This window comes from Musca domestica, unplaced genomic scaffold (assembly GCF_030504385.1).
Source record: "Musca domestica strain aabys unplaced genomic scaffold, Musca_domestica.polishedcontigs.V.1.1 76, whole genome shotgun sequence".
Lineage (NCBI taxonomy): Eukaryota > Metazoa > Arthropoda > Insecta > Diptera > Muscidae > Musca > Musca domestica.
In genome coordinates this window covers 3279283-3295298 of record NW_026712396.1, presented here as the reverse complement: position 1 = coordinate 3295298, position 16016 = coordinate 3279283, and the positions used below count along the sequence as shown (strand labels likewise).

Here is a 16016-nt window from a genome sequence, read left to right as displayed (position 1 = left end):
TACCGTTATATGGGGACTATATGAAGACGGGGACCTGCACAGACAATTTTCTGTCATAGGCTGTAGTATCCATAACGAACTCTAAATACTAAATTTGAAACAATTCTGGTGAATAATGTCGCTAAAATCATCAAAATACGGAATATATATAATAGGTTCCGTTACATGGGGCTATATGAAGGCCTGGACCAGCATAGACAATTTTCTGTCACAGCCTGTAGTTCCCATAACGAACTCTAAATACGTAATTTGAAACAATTCCGGTAAATAATGACGCTAAAATCATCAAAATATAGAATATATTAAGGCAGCGTTATATGGGGGCTATACGAAGACGTGGACCTGCATTGATAATTTTGTCTTAGGCTGTAGTATCCATTTCGAACTTCAAATGCCAAATTTGAAACAATTTCGGTGAATAATGTCGCTAAAATCATCAAAATACCGAATATCGGGAGGTACCGTTATATGGGGGCTATATGAAGACGTGGACCTGCACAGATAATTTTCTGTCTTAGGCTGTAGTATCCATTACGAACTTCAAATACCAAATTTGAAACAATAATGTCGCTAAAATATATTGAGGCAGCGTTATATGGGGGCTATACGAAGACGTGAACCTGCATAGATAATTTTCTGTCTTAGGCTGTAGTATCCATTTCGAACTTCAAATGCCAAATTTGAAACAATTCCGGTGAATAATGTCGCTAAAATCATCAAAATACCGAATATCGGGGGTACCGTAATATGGGAGCTATACGATGACGTGGATCCGCACAGACAATTTTCTGTCACAGCCTGTTGTTCCCATAACGAACTCTAAATACGTAATTTCAAACAATTCCGGTAAATAATGACGCTAAAATCATAAAAATATCGAATATATTGGGCAGCGTTATATGGGGGCTATACGAAGACGGGGACCTGCACAGATAATTTTCTGTCACCGGCTTTAGTATCCATTACGAACTTCCAATACCAAATTTGAAACAATTCCGGCGAGTAATGACGCTAAAATCATCAAAATACCGAATATCGGGAGGTACCGTTATATGGCGGCTATATGAAGACGTGGACCTGCACAGATAATTTACTGTCTTAAGGTGTAGTATCCATTACGGACTTCAAATACCAAATTTGAAACAATTCCGGTGAATAATGTCGCTAAAATTATCGAAATACCGAATATCGGGAGGTACCGTTATATGGGGGCTATACGAAGACGTGGACCTGTACAGACAATTTTCTGTCTCAGGCTGTAGTATCCATAACGAACTCTAAATACGTAATTTAAAACAATTCCGGTAAATAATGACGATAAAATCATCAAATTACCGAATATCGGGAGGTACCGTTATATGGGGGCTATACGAAGACGTGGACCTGTACAGACAATTTTCTGTCTCAGGCTGTAGTATCCATTTCGAACTTCAAATACCAAATTTGAAACAATTCCGGCGAGTAATGACGCTAAAATCATCAAAATACCGAATATCGGGAGGTACCGTTATATGGCGGCTATATGAAGACGTGGACCTGCACAGATAATTTACTGTCTTAAGGTGTAGTATCCATTACGGACTTCAAATACCAAATTTGAAACAATTCCGGTGAATAATGTCGCTAAAATCATCAAAATACCAAATATCGGGAGGTACCGTTATATGGGGGCTATATGAAAACGTGGACCTACATGGCCCATTTACGAACTTAACCAGCCTACTGGAAAAATAAACATGTGTGCAAAATTTTAGCCTTCTATCTCAATCTGTTCGAATGATAGCGTGATTACAACAGACAGACGGACGGACAGACATACAGACAGACAAACAGATAGACAGACGGACATGGCTACATAGTTTTATAATTTTACGCTGATCAAGAATATATATACTTTGTTGAGTCTGACATGAGTATTTCGAGAAGTTACAAACGGAATGACAAAATTAATATACCCTCCATAGGATAGTGGAGGGTATAAAAATACATCAAATATCTACTTTTAAAAAGTTGACAAGAAAAAAAAATTTTAGATAAAATCACATATTTTAAAATCCTCGTCTAAATAAATATTTAAGCAAATATTTTTAAAAATCTGCGCGCCATCAAAAAATTCACATAATCTTTCAAAATTTTTGTTTTAAATTTTCCAGAGCCATTGAACTTTTTCCTCTAAAATGTAAAATTACAAATTAAACTCCGCAATGTTTTGACCTCATCTGTAAGAAATATTAAAAGAAATATGAAACATCTACGATTTGTTGATTGTTACCTTATATACGGTTTTTAGTTAGTCTACGCCTACCTCCTACAGCTTCGCCTGGAAAAAGGGGGAGGTAGGGGATGCACACCCCCCCCCCTCTCTCTCTATTTTCCAAAGAAATCGCATAGTTTTTTGTGACCTCCGTGTAAAAAAAAACACCAACAGATGTTATCAATTATTGATCTGCCACCAGCCAAACAAAATGGTTCAAACGTACAACAGCAAAAAAAAGGCAGAATACCAACTATATGCCGTACATAATTGGGTCATGCAAATCTCTTGTTGCCGTTTTTTTGTTTTGTTTTTGTATTTTTTTGTAGCTGCATATAAAGTGTTATATCTACATATACTATTACAATTTTCCCCCTCACCTTTTTTTCATGCATAGAAAATTCCTGAAAAAACAGAGATCAGCAACAGAACAAATTCATCCTTTCTCACATTCAATATTGCCCCATTTAAATTCACACTTCATTTAAATTCTTTGCAACAACGAACAAAAAACAAATATAAAACGCACAACAACAACAAAAAATGGATAGAAATATTCTCACATCCATTCTCCGGGTATTCATAGTTTTTGGAGTTTTATAGCGGCCGGGTGGTTAAAAATGCTAAACAAAAACCACCAAAAAGGAATTAAATTTTATTTTAAATATTTACATTGTTTGTTTGTTTTTTTTTTTTTTTTTTTTGGTGGAATTCAAAGGCCATTTTTAAAATCAACGAATTGGGCTCAATGACCCCTGTATTCAAAGTTAAATAAGTTAAAATAATAATTAAACCAGTAAGGAAAGGTCAAAAGTTGGGTGGGGACGACTATATGATACCCTACACCACCATGCGTATTTAGTAGAGCTCCCGTAACAAAAAAAAAAGTTTATATTGGGAATGTATGTGAAGTAGATCATTCCAACCTTATGGATTTAGAATAGTCACAATTTGGAAACTATATCCAACTCTGAGACGATTTTCGACAAAATTGGCGGAGGCTTTTGTACCTCTTGTACCAAAACAACATTGCTGTATAGTGCATGTTAGGACTTCGATAGGGATTATAATAAACAAGTTAAAAAGCAGTAAGTTCGGTGGCCAAACTTTGAATTCTCTCCACCATTTGGAACGAATTTAGAAATTTTCAAAAAATAAAATCCGTAAAAAATTCTGTTAAAATCGTAAAAATTGCGAATGTAGCCGTTATATTGGGGTCTATACGACGTGAACCTACATACGCATTGTTTGTCACAAGCCGTTACCATATTAAAATTCAAAACTAGAAATCAACGGTAAACAATGTAGCTAAATTCATCAAAATACCGTATATAGGGAGGTACCGTTATATCAGAGCTATACGAAAACCTGAACATAGACAATTTTCTGTCGCAGGCTGTAGCATACATTACGAACTTCAAATACGACATCTCAAACAATTTCGGCGAGTATTGTACCTATAATCGTCAAAATACCGAATATTGGGAGGTACTGTTATATGGGGGCTATACGAAGACGTGGACCTGCATAGACAATGTTCTGTCTTAGACTGTAGTATCCATTAAGAATATCAAATACCAAATTTGAAACAATTCCGGTAAATAATGTCGCTAAAATCATCAAAATACCGAATATCGGGAGGTACCGTTATATGGGGGCTATACAAAGACGTGGACCTGCACAGACAATTTTCTGTCTTAGGCTGTAGTATCCATTTCGAATTTCAAATATTAAATTTGAAACAATTCCGATGAATAATGTCGCTAAAATCATCAAAATACCGAATATCGGGAGGTACCGTTATATGGGGGCTATAAGAAAAGGTGGACCCCATTTACGAACTTAACCTGCCTACTGTAAAATGTTAGCCTTCTCTCTCAATTCGTTCGAAATATAGCGTTATTACGACAGACAGACGGACGTACAGACAGACAGACACACAGACAGAGATGACATGAGTATTTCAAGGAGTTACAAACGGAATAACAAAATTAATGTACCCTCCATAGTATGGTGGAGGGTATAAAAATATTTATTGAAGCAATAGATATACGGGACTGAGTTCCACCAAATGGAAAAATTCGGTTGAATATGAAAAAATCTATCCAATTTGAGTTGATATTACATATATGGTGGACAATAACCGTAAAATCGGCTGATGGTGTATATATATAAATCAGAACCTATCTCGATAAAATTCGGCATAGGTATTTTCAAACTGTATCTCATGTCCGGTACCAAAAATCATTTTTTTGAGTGCGTATTACGCATGTGAGAGAATTAAAACCCCAAATCGGATAAAACATATATATGGGAGCTTTAGATATATCTGGACCGATTTTCAAAAAATGTAAGTACTTGTTTCTAGGATGAATTCAGTCGGAAGTGCCAAAATTCAGGAAATTTGGACTGATTTTGGCCATTGACCATTCAAACAGATAAAGATATATGGGAGCTATATCACCAAATTTAAAGTACTTGTTTCTAGGAGGAATTCTACCTGCCAAAATTCAGGTCATTTGGACTGACGTTGGCCATTTGGTGCACAATTAACCGGAAAATCGGTTGAAGATTTATGTGGGAGCTATATCTAAATTTGAACCGATTCTCATCCATTTCAATAGGTTTCGCTTTTGGGTCAAACAAATACAAATAAATGCGACCTGCATTCTATTCACAAAAATACCTGGACGGACGGACCGACATGCATACATCGACTCAGAAAGTGATTCTCTAAAGATCCGCAAAAGTATCTATGTGTCTATCACGCTTCCTCTCCATGTTACAAACAAAGGCACAAAGACATAACACCCCTAACACTATGTGGTGTAGGGTATATCAAGGTATTTAAGTCTAGATAGGGTTTCCAAAAATTATTCGAAACATCCGATGCTCATTTCACGCATGTACACCACAAAGTTGTATACTGGACCATTTTTTGAACTGCAGGAAAGCCTTGGAAAACACTGGGTTGTCCATCAAGCTCTGCTGTCATTATAACATCCCTGATAACGAGACTGCAGATCAATTGGCCAGGCTAGGATCCAACTACAATTGAAGTAGATAACTCGGTTAAACCACCACTGTGCTACTTCCTACAGGTCATTCACAGACATTACTCTGAGAGAATCCAAAAAAATGGTTAGACGTAATGGGTTGCACCATCTCCAAAAGATTCTGGCCCACACTCTCAGAGAAGAGAACAAAGTCGCTACTGTCGTTGTCGAAACCTGATCTACAGCTTGTGGTGGGTATCATCACAGGTCACTGTAAGGTGAGAGCAATGACCTCGAAATGGGACAGCGACGACATTGACTACTGTAGGATCTGTCAAGATGAAGAAGAAATCGAGACAGTCGAACACTGCCCAGCACTCATTAATGTGAGATACAGGCTGGTGGAGGAACTAGGGTCACATGATCTGTCTTCTTTTTCTAACACTGACCCTTTAGTAATCTTTCAATTAGCCAGAAGATTCAAGTGGCTAAAGAAGACACGGCAAATTCCCCAGCCGTAGATCACACTCTATAACTCTATCTCCTATCTTCAACCCCTTCTATCAACCACTCCTTCCTTTTTTCTTACTATTCTTCTACGATGAACACAATGGACATATAGGTCCCCAAGTGGAGCGGTTACCATATGATAACTGCGCGTCCTTTAACCTAACCTAACCTGACCATTTTTCAACAGTGCGACCAAGTGAATTCCTCCTTGGAATGGCCAACTGAAGTTAAAGTCTGGCAAACTGCGGGATTTCTAGATGGATTTGATGTGTTAAAATAAGTGAACTAGAAGCATTTGCAATGCTCTTTCTAAAAATGGACAGCACAAAGTTGTATCCTTGACCATTTTTCCCCACAGTGGGCCCAAAGCAATTCCACCTTGGAGGGACCAAATTTAATTATAACTCTAGCCGGATTTTATGATCACGTTGTAAAGGTAATTCTCAAAAATATAACTCTGGCTGGATTTTTTGGCACTGTAGCACAGGTTATTCTCAAAAATATTTTGTAAAAAATCCGCAATGATAAAGTTTTTTTAGTAAATCGTTTTGAAAAATCCACTATGTAAGGTTTTGACTCAATGTTCGCATTTTTTTTAAGATATGCTCTGGTTTTTTCGTAGCTAAAAAAAAAAATCTCCGCGATTACAATGATAAAAATAAATGTAAATTCAATACTTTCGCCATCGAAAATTATGATTTGGACAGTGACAAAAAAATATCAGACCTCAGGTCTTGCACCCTAAGTACGTTTCTGGCTATTGGATTTTTATAATGTAGGTGTTTTATGTTAAAAGAAAACATAGTCGCAGCAGATAACAAAAATTTTCAAAGGTAACCATATTTTTTGTTAACCATATTTTCAACAGCCAACAGAAAATCGATAAATTATTAAATTTAAATTGATTACAACCAAAATCTATGAACTACTACTAATTAATATACTAAATACAAAACAAAGTCAAATAATTAACAAATTTAACAGTATAATATGATTGTAACAATGTACGGGTTCATCGCCGTATTACGCTGTCAATCCTTTGTTATTTTGGACTAGATATAAAGTCCAAAACCAAACTTAATTTCATTGAAACTTCACCGTGGCTCTCTTCACTTGGGGCCACGCTGCTTTGTATTCGTCCTAGTAAAAAATTCTTCCGATATTTCGGTATCAAGAACTGAAAATTTTTGAATCCCAGTTGTTATTATAAAACCAGTAAAGAAAGTCCTTAAGTCGGGCGGGGCCGACTTTATGATACCCTACACCACTTTGCTAATTTAGTAGAGCTCCGCATAACAATTAGAAGTTTTTATGGGAGAATTCAATCATACATGCTACGATTATAATTATAATTTAAATTTCAAAGGACTAAATATGCCGAAGCATGTGTATCTTTTACATTCGGACTTGTATTGCCCATTTGGTGCAAAATTAATTTGAAATCAGTAAAAGATGTATATGGGAGCTATATCCAAATCTGAACCGATCTCGATAAAATTTGGCAAAGATATTTCTGAGCTGTATTTGATATATTTTCCCTGAATATCGTTGTTACGGAGTGCATATTACGGCTGTGGCTAACAAATACAACAAATCGGATGAACAATATATATGGGAGCTATAGCTATATCAGAACCGATCTTCACCAAATTTGGCATACTAGCTTCTAGACTCAATTCCATCGTATGTGCCAAATTCCATCCCATTTGGGCGTTTTGTGCACAATAAAAGGTAAATCGGACGAAGTTATATATGGGAGCTATATCCAAATCTGAACCGATATCGAAAAAATTTATCAAAGGTATTTCTGAGCTGCATTTGATATATTTCCCCAAATATTGTTTTTACGGAGTGCTGCTACGGCTGCGGAGGACAAATAAATAACAAATCGGATGAACAATATATATATGGGAGCTATAGCTATATCTGAACCGATTTCGCTCAAATTTGGCATACTTATTTTAAGGCCTAATTTGGTTGTATGTACAAAATTCCACACTATTCGGGCTGATATTACACGTTTGGTGCACAATAAAAGGCAAATCGGACGAAGATATATATGGGAGCTATATCTAAATTTTTACCGATTATCTCCAATTTCAATAGGGTTCGTCCTTGGGCCAATCAAATGTTGTTTGGAAAATTTCATCTCAATCGCAGGAATACATGGACAGACGGACGGACGGACTGACATGCATAAATCAACTCAGAAAGTGATTCTATGGAAATCCTTAAAAGTAACTATGGGTCTATCTCGCTTCCTTCTCCATGTTACAAACAAATGCACAAAGACATAATACCCTTACCACTATGTGGTGTAGGGTATAATCAGGGAGATTTAATGGATATAAGAATTTAATCTCTTTCCATATGGAGTTTACAATCATATACAGATACAGTGAGCCTGATTCTGGGGAGCATTATGAGAAGCGGTAACGATAAAACACTGCTCTCTGTGGTAGTTAATTCTGAATCTAAGTACCATAAATTACTACACCTTTAGAGAAGAACCTACATAAACTTCTCCTACTCTACGGAACTTATTCCTTCAATATGTCTTTGAAGGGAGAGATATATACTTTAGCTTCTACAATTAAACGTAGAACCCATAAACTAAATATATAAATGATTTATGTGTTTATTTCTCTTACGAGTCGAGCTTAATGATCTGAAATTTTTGCAGTGAAAAGGAAAGCCAGATAGACACTATCATACACATACACCACTATGCGACACGTTTCGCCGTTGGTTAAGCGGCTCATCAGGCATATTTTGTGTGGATGATGGCTTACAAGGAAAGTAGTATTTATTTCGAACTTGTTGCGATTATTGATTGGCGTAAAATTCTGTGTCCATGTCTGGAAATCTGACCGTTCCACTGTTGAAATTGAGCTCGTCCTATTTTATATAATATAAATTTTCCACAGCGACTGATATTATTCCTAATGGGTGTGTGTGGAATTCAAAATATAAGTGTACCTCCTTATTTCATTTAAAAAAAAGTTTTGCTCAGTCGACCTTAGCGTCATTTTTACTTGTTTTTTTTTTTCCTCCCAGATGTCTATTAACAGAGTGATCGGAATACATTCTGCTTGGGAAATAATGCGTCGTCGAATGACAAAACAGCTCGGTGGGAGTTTCTTTTGGCATCTAACCAGACCAATATAATTCGTAATGAAAATGCAGATAGCGTATCTGAATTAGATTCCCTGTTTTGTTATCTGAAAATAAAAACAAATGAGTCATTGGCGATTCAAAAAAAAGACACTCTTAAAGTCAGTTACCTTCAAAATAAAAGGAATCCACAATGAGAGTAGCTCCTTGTTTAAGTAGGGCTCCATCTATCCATCTAGTAGGGCTAATTCTGTGTTTCTCAATTTCCAAGGGTTTTTGTTTTAAATATTAATACTTCTGGATATCTAAATCCCGGGTGAGATAAAAAACTGCAATAAAGTCAAACTCCATAATGTTTACATTTTTTTTTAATTTTATTGAATGAAAGCAAAAAATCTCGGAAATAGCATCAAATTTTAGAAAAAGTTTAGATTTGTTCGAATTGGTCACATTTGGCATGAATTATGGCCTTCAAAGGGCCAATGAAACCGTCACACACTACCCGAATGTTGCTCTACGGTATTTTGGCTCATTCCCTACGAAGCGCTTGCTGAGTGATCGACACTTTGGTATTTTTTAGTGCCAACCTTGCTTTCCGAAAAATACTCCAGACACAATAGTCCAACGGATTGGTATCCGGAGATTTTGGTGGCCATTATGCGTTGGAAATTAAGCGAGGAACGTCATTTTGTAACCATTCTTGGGTGGTGCGTGCTGAGTCCTGCTAGCATGTCGAAGGCCTGCGGCCAAAATGTTTGCGTGCCAAAGGCTTTAATACACCCTGCAGAATATTTTCGCTATAATATTCGACATTAATTCTGATGCCATGGTAGATTAATACGAGCGGAGAGCGACCGTCGGCTGTCATGGCGGTCCACACCATCACCATGGCCGTTGCTTGAGTTCTGGTGGCCAACCGAAGGTGCACATTTTCCGCTGACCTCTTTGGCAAGTAAACACGATCATTATGTTTGTTTACAAAATGCTGGACAACAAATGTTTTCTCATCGGAGAAAACCAAATTCGGCACTTTACCACTTTCGGCCAAGCGAAGCAACTCTTTAACTCTTTTGAGTCTATTTGGAATTTGCCAATGGCTTTATCCCTAGCTCATTTCTCAATATTTTCCGAATGGAATATTGCGATACGTTCAGCTCACGAGCCATTTTTCGGCCACTGCGATGCGGGCTTCGATCAAGACGCTTCTTTACTTTTCGAACCATTTCCGCTGATGTTGCTATTTTCTTTCGTCCACTTCCTTGACGTCGGGCTACGTTACCAGTATCACGGTAACGAGCGATGGTACGAAACACAAACGATTTATTCACATTTAAATGCTGGAGTGCTCTAACGATGGCCACTTTTGGTTTTCCAGCCAAATATAAAGAAATCACACTGTCACGCTTGAATTCCATTACGAATTAATTTTTTTCTGGAAAATTCTCACCAAAATGCTTTTGTACGCTTATAATAAGCTGTCACTGGAATAATTGTAACAGCTATCGGACGAGTGGCTTAGAAATGACAGCAGTCTGAGGTTTGTTGCAGTCTCTGGAATAATTTTAACAGCTTTCGGACGAGTGGCTTAGAATTGACAGCAGTCTGAAGTTGGTTCCAGTTTTTTCATCTCACCCTGTATATACTGATTCAATGGATTAAAAAAAAACAAACATTTTTTTCTAATTTTGTAACCTGTTATAGCCGTATTGAACAGTCTGGACACAAAAAAATTTGTCTGAATTATGACTTTGTTTTGTATTTTCGAATTCGACTTGGCAACATAACCTAACACCTTTTTTTCGCCATTAACATTAACATTTCTCTCAAAACACTTCCTTACGAAATAAATTAACAAAAAAAAAACAATAACATTTCCATTAATCCATAATAAAATAAATAAAATTCTACCATTTTAAAAGCTTTGTAAAATATTGCAATATTTTGTTAATGCAACTACGCAGCAAATATCGATGCAAAATAAGAAATTCGGCGATGATGATGCTGTTGCTGCTGCTGCCGTTTGCCGCCGATGATGACAAATACAAAAAGAAGAACATTTTTCCGTTTCTTGTTTTGGTTATTTTGGCATTTTTGGTATACTGTTTTTATTTTTTCCTTTTTTTTTTCTTTCTTCGCTGATTATGAAAATATTTATTCTACCTCCAATTAACGCTGAATGAATGTATGTATGTATATAAGCAGCAAAAATATAATGGCTATATATATTTTCGATATACATATAATATATAAACAATTCCTATAAATGTATATAATAAGCGAGTGAACGTCTTCAAATTTTGTCAATCACAACAATTTCATCCATTTCAATGGTGTTCGAATAGACAAACGGCTCACCGACTTGTATATTTTTATCGACATCATAATCGAAACGCATTGATTGATATCCTACCACCACCCACCGCCATCATCATCGTCGTCGTCGATTGATTGATTTTCAAAAATTAATTTTTTTTTATATTTTTTTGATTTAAAAAAACAGTTCCTGCACCTCCACCATTGCCCTCGCTGGTGCCCAAGGCTCCACCACCACCACCGCCACCATTGGGAGCCGCTGGGGATAAGAAGTTAACGGAAGCCCAGAAACAGGCATTGGAGAAACTGAAGTAAGTATAAAATTGCATAAACCTTACCACTACAGAGGGGCGTCAGGGAGGGAGATTTAATAGAAGAGCTGAGATGAGTCTTAATAAACGGGCTGGAGGGAGTCATCATAGACGAGCTGGGGGAAGTCTATGTGCAAGCTAGCAGCTTAATAGAAGAGCAGAGGGAAGTATTTATGGACGATCTGGAGGGGGTCTTTACTGACGTGCTAAGGAGAGTCCTTACAGATGAGTTGAGGAAACGATCGAAAGGAAGTCTTTATAAACGAACCGTAGGGAGTCTTTATAGACGATCGAAAGGGTGTCTTTATAGGCGATCGAAAGGGAGTCTTTGTAGACGATCCGGAGAGAGCCTTTATATACGAGCTGTAGAGAGTCTTTATATACGAGCGGGAAGAGAGTTTTTATGGACGAGTAGGAAGAGAGTCTTTATAGGCAATCGAAAGGGAGTCTTTGTAGACGAACCAGAGAGAGCCTTTATATACGAGCTGGAGAGAGCCTTTACATACGAGCTTGAGGGAGTCTTTATAGACCAGCTCTATATACGACCGGAAAGAGAGTTTTTATGGACGAGTAGGAAGAGAGTCTTTATAGGCGATCGAAAGGGTGTCTTTGTATACGATCCGGAGAGAGCCTTTATATACGAGCTGGAGGGAATTTTTATAAAAGAGGAGAGAGTCCTTATAGACCAGCTTTATATACGAGCGGGAAGAGAGTTTTTATGGTTGAGTAGGGAGGGAGTCTGAACGATCGAAAGATAGTCTTTATATACTATTCTTTATAGACGATCGAAAGGGAGTCTTTGTAGACGATCTGAAGGGAGTCTTTGTAGACGATCTGAAGGGAGTCTTTGTAGACGATCTGAAGGGAGTCTTTGTAGACGAGCCAGAGAGAGAGAGAGAGAGAGAGAGCTTTTATATACGAGTAAGAGAAGAGTCTTTTAAACCAGTCGGAGGGAGTATTTTTAGATAAGACGGAGGTAGTCTTTATAAACGAGCCGGATGAAGATTTTACGAGTCGGACATAATGTATCTACATTATCCAAAAGGCGTGGTTAATACATCAACATAATCCGAAAAGCATGGATAATGCATTTACACAACTATGAGGCGCGAATAATGTATCTACGATATCCGAAAGGCGTAGAAAAAGTATCTACGTTAATAGAAATGCATGGATAATGTATCTACATAATCCGAAAGGCGTGAATAATGTATTTACGTTATCCGAAATGCGCGGATAATGTTTCTACGATATCCCAAAGGGATGGACAACATATCTAGACAATCCGAAAAACGTGGATAATGTATCTACTTTATCCGAAGAGCGTGAATAATGTATCTACGTTATCCAAAATGCATGGATAATGTATGTACTTTATCCTAAAGGCATCGATAATGTATATACATCTATTTACTTTATTCTAAAGGCGTGGATAATGTATCTACATAATCCGAAAGCTGTATATAATGTATCTACGTTATCCTAAAGGCATGGATAATGTATCTACGTTATCCTAAATGCATGAACAATGTATCTACATAATCCGAAAGGTGTGGACAATGTATCAACGTTATCCGAAAGGTGTGGACAATGTATCTGCAGAATCCGAAGAGCGTGGAAAATGTATCTACTTTATCCGAAATGCCCGGATAATGTATCTACGTTATCCAAAAGGCATGGATAATGTATATACATCTATCTTCTTTATCCTAAAGGGGTGGATGATGTATCTACATAATCCGAAAGCTGTATACAATGTATCTACCTCATCCTAAAAGCATGGATAATGTATCTACGTTATGCGAAAGGCGCGGAGAATGTATCTACGTTATCCGAAATGATTGGATAATGTATCTACATAATTCGAAAGGTGTGGATAATGTATCTATTTTATCCGAAAGGGGTGGATAGGGTATTTCTGTTATTCCACAGGCGTGGATAAGGTATCTACGTTGTCTAAAATGCATGGATAATATATCTACGTTATTTGAAAGGCGTAGATAATGTATCTACATTATTTGAAGGGCGTAGATAATGTATCTACTTTATCGGAAAGGCGAAGATATAGTATCCAAATTATCCGAAAGTGGTGGATAATATATTTCCGTTATCCCATTATAAATGTATTTTCGTTGTCCCAAAGGCGTGGATAATTTATCTACTTTATACTTTACTACGTTATCCAAACAACATGGAGAATATGTATATGTTATCTAATGGCGCGAATAACATATCCAAATAAAGTGGATAATGTATCTGAATTAACAAAAAGACTCGGATAATACAGGAATGTTATTCAAATGACTCGGATAATGGGTTAATTCTTTGCAAGTGTCTCGGATTATGCTTTCATGTTGTCCAATTGACTCGAATAATACATATATGGTTATCCAAATGGCCGAATCTATGTTATCCAAATAACGTGGATATCTCTTCGCTATCAAAGTGACTTAGAAATCACGCCGCAAATGCCTCGGCTTATGCATCCATGTTATTCAAAAGACTCGGAAAAGGGTCTCTGTTTTCTAACTACCATAGAAAATTTCAAAATCCCATACAAAGTTTTCTTTATTGTTCTCTTGTTTACTTTTAATTTTTTCGCCAACAGAAAACGGCCGCGACATCGCCCCGATTGGTCCGAAATGATGAAGGAAGTAGAAAGCGGCAAAAAACTGCGTCATGTGGAATGCAATGATAGGTATGGCAAATCTGAAATTAAACACACAAATTGATTTTAAAATAAAACACCAAATTTGTAGATCTCAACCCATACTTACATGCAAATCCATGACCAAGGTGGACAACAAGTTCATCTATGAAACAGAAAAGGAAAATTCCCACAACAAGTTGTTGCAACAAATCCAGTCGGGTGTACGGTTAAAGCCAACCCAGACCAATGATCGTAGTAAGCCATTCATTGAGGGTCTGCGCAAATTCCGGCGTCAAATGACAATTGAGGAACAGTTGCAAAAGTCCCAGTCTAAAATAAATATGTTGGCAAATGCTGCCAGTGGTGCGGCATTGGCTGGGGATGTAAGTTTGCGAAAAAAAGCCAATTGGATTGGTAACAAATTTAACATTTTTATTTTTTGTATTTGGTTTGTAAAGGCCACCGATGGTGCGGCCTCAGTTACTGCCAGCAGTCTGTCACGAGCCGGTAGTATTGTCTCTGCCCTATTGGATGGTTCCAGCGGCGATGAATTGGATGACATTGACAAGATTCGTGATGATCTGCAGAGTACGAAGCAAATGTTGGCCCTTGAGCTACGTAATCGTGAGGCTCAAGAGAGAGAAAACAAGAAGTTGTTAGCCAAAATTGCCACCCTTGAGGCTGAATTGGAACGTGAAAAGTCAAGAGAGAAAACTTTGGAATATGGCTCAAGAATTATTGTGGCCACAATGGAAACCACACCGGCCTCCGAAGAGGCCTATGTTAATTCACTGAAAAAGGAGGCCGAAGAATCAAAGAAAACCTCAAAAGATTTGGAAAGTAAGTATTTGGAGACGAGTGAAATGTTGGACCAGGCCAAGAGCGAGATAGAAGAACAGAAACGCCAGATACAGGCGCTCGAAAGAAAGTTGGCTCAAGCATTGCAGGTAAGAGGGTGTATTGGTTATGCAATACATTTGCAAAATTTGAAAATTTGCTATAAAATAAAACTCTTACTTCTTTTTGCTTTTTTCCTGCTGCCGCTTACTGCAAATAACCCCCCGAAAATGCTTTTGCCTTACGCCATAGGGTACATGCCCCCGCTGCCATTATAATATTACAGCCCAAAATGATTACTATTATGCTTATGATGAAAATGATTATGAAACGCATTCATATTACAATCATAATGGTATACATAAGGTACTTTTCATACAAAAAAAAAACTATTCAACAAAATCGTGGATAATGGGAAAATAAAGAAGTAATGTGGGATAAATTGGCTTCGCGATTGCAATTACAAAAATATCCTTCTAAAATTGAGACATTCATAAATAATCGTTTTAAAATTCGTGGTCTTTTCGAGCTTGTCGAAAGCTTGAACACATTACTCCTTGGTGGACCTCTACACTCTAAATCCCAATATAAAACATGTGGTAAAACAATTGAAAACTCTTGATTTGAATCAAACCCCTAGCTTTGGATTATCATGTCATCTCACATGCATTGAAACACTAAGTACACTTATGCATCTACACCTTCCTCCCTCCTCCATTTTAGATTGATGGACACACTGTGTAATCTGCATGGCATACATATAATGATGATGAAAACAGTATTGAACACAGAAAGGAAACTGATTTTTACCAAGGGATTCTTACAAGAGCCTCTTAAATACATTAGAATATTTAAAATATTGAAATAAAATGTTATACACTTTTGTGGAAGTTTATATATGTCATAATGTTAAGATGTTGACTCCTCTTATAGAACGTCGATCCAAAGCCGGCAATATGTTCCATTGCCCTTCAAAAATTTCAACAGACTTAAGAACGAATATGCAGACCATTATTCATAGGTCCATCTGG

The 16016-nt window shown here is 37.1% G+C and overlaps 1 protein-coding gene across 6 annotated transcripts in view; it reads left to right on the top strand.

The window, feature by feature from the left end:
• LOC101894587 (FK506-binding protein 5) overlaps nt 1-16016 on the top strand; it is a 55076-nt gene that overhangs the window by 35545 nt on the left and 3515 nt on the right. For 5 of the 6 annotated variants that reach the window (XM_020035811.2, XM_059130497.1, XM_011293107.2 and 2 more), the window contains 5 exons: nt 11375-11498; nt 14107-14196; nt 14258-14531; nt 14607-15095; nt 15238-15351. In XM_020035811.2, coding sequence (XP_019891370.2) covers nt 11375-11498; nt 14107-14196; nt 14258-14531; nt 14607-15095; nt 15238-15351 — 1091 coding nt within the window. The remainder of the gene's footprint in view (nt 1-11374; nt 11499-14106; nt 14197-14257; nt 14532-14606; nt 15096-15237; nt 15352-16016) is intronic. The other variant, XM_059130496.1, reaches the window with a different exon arrangement.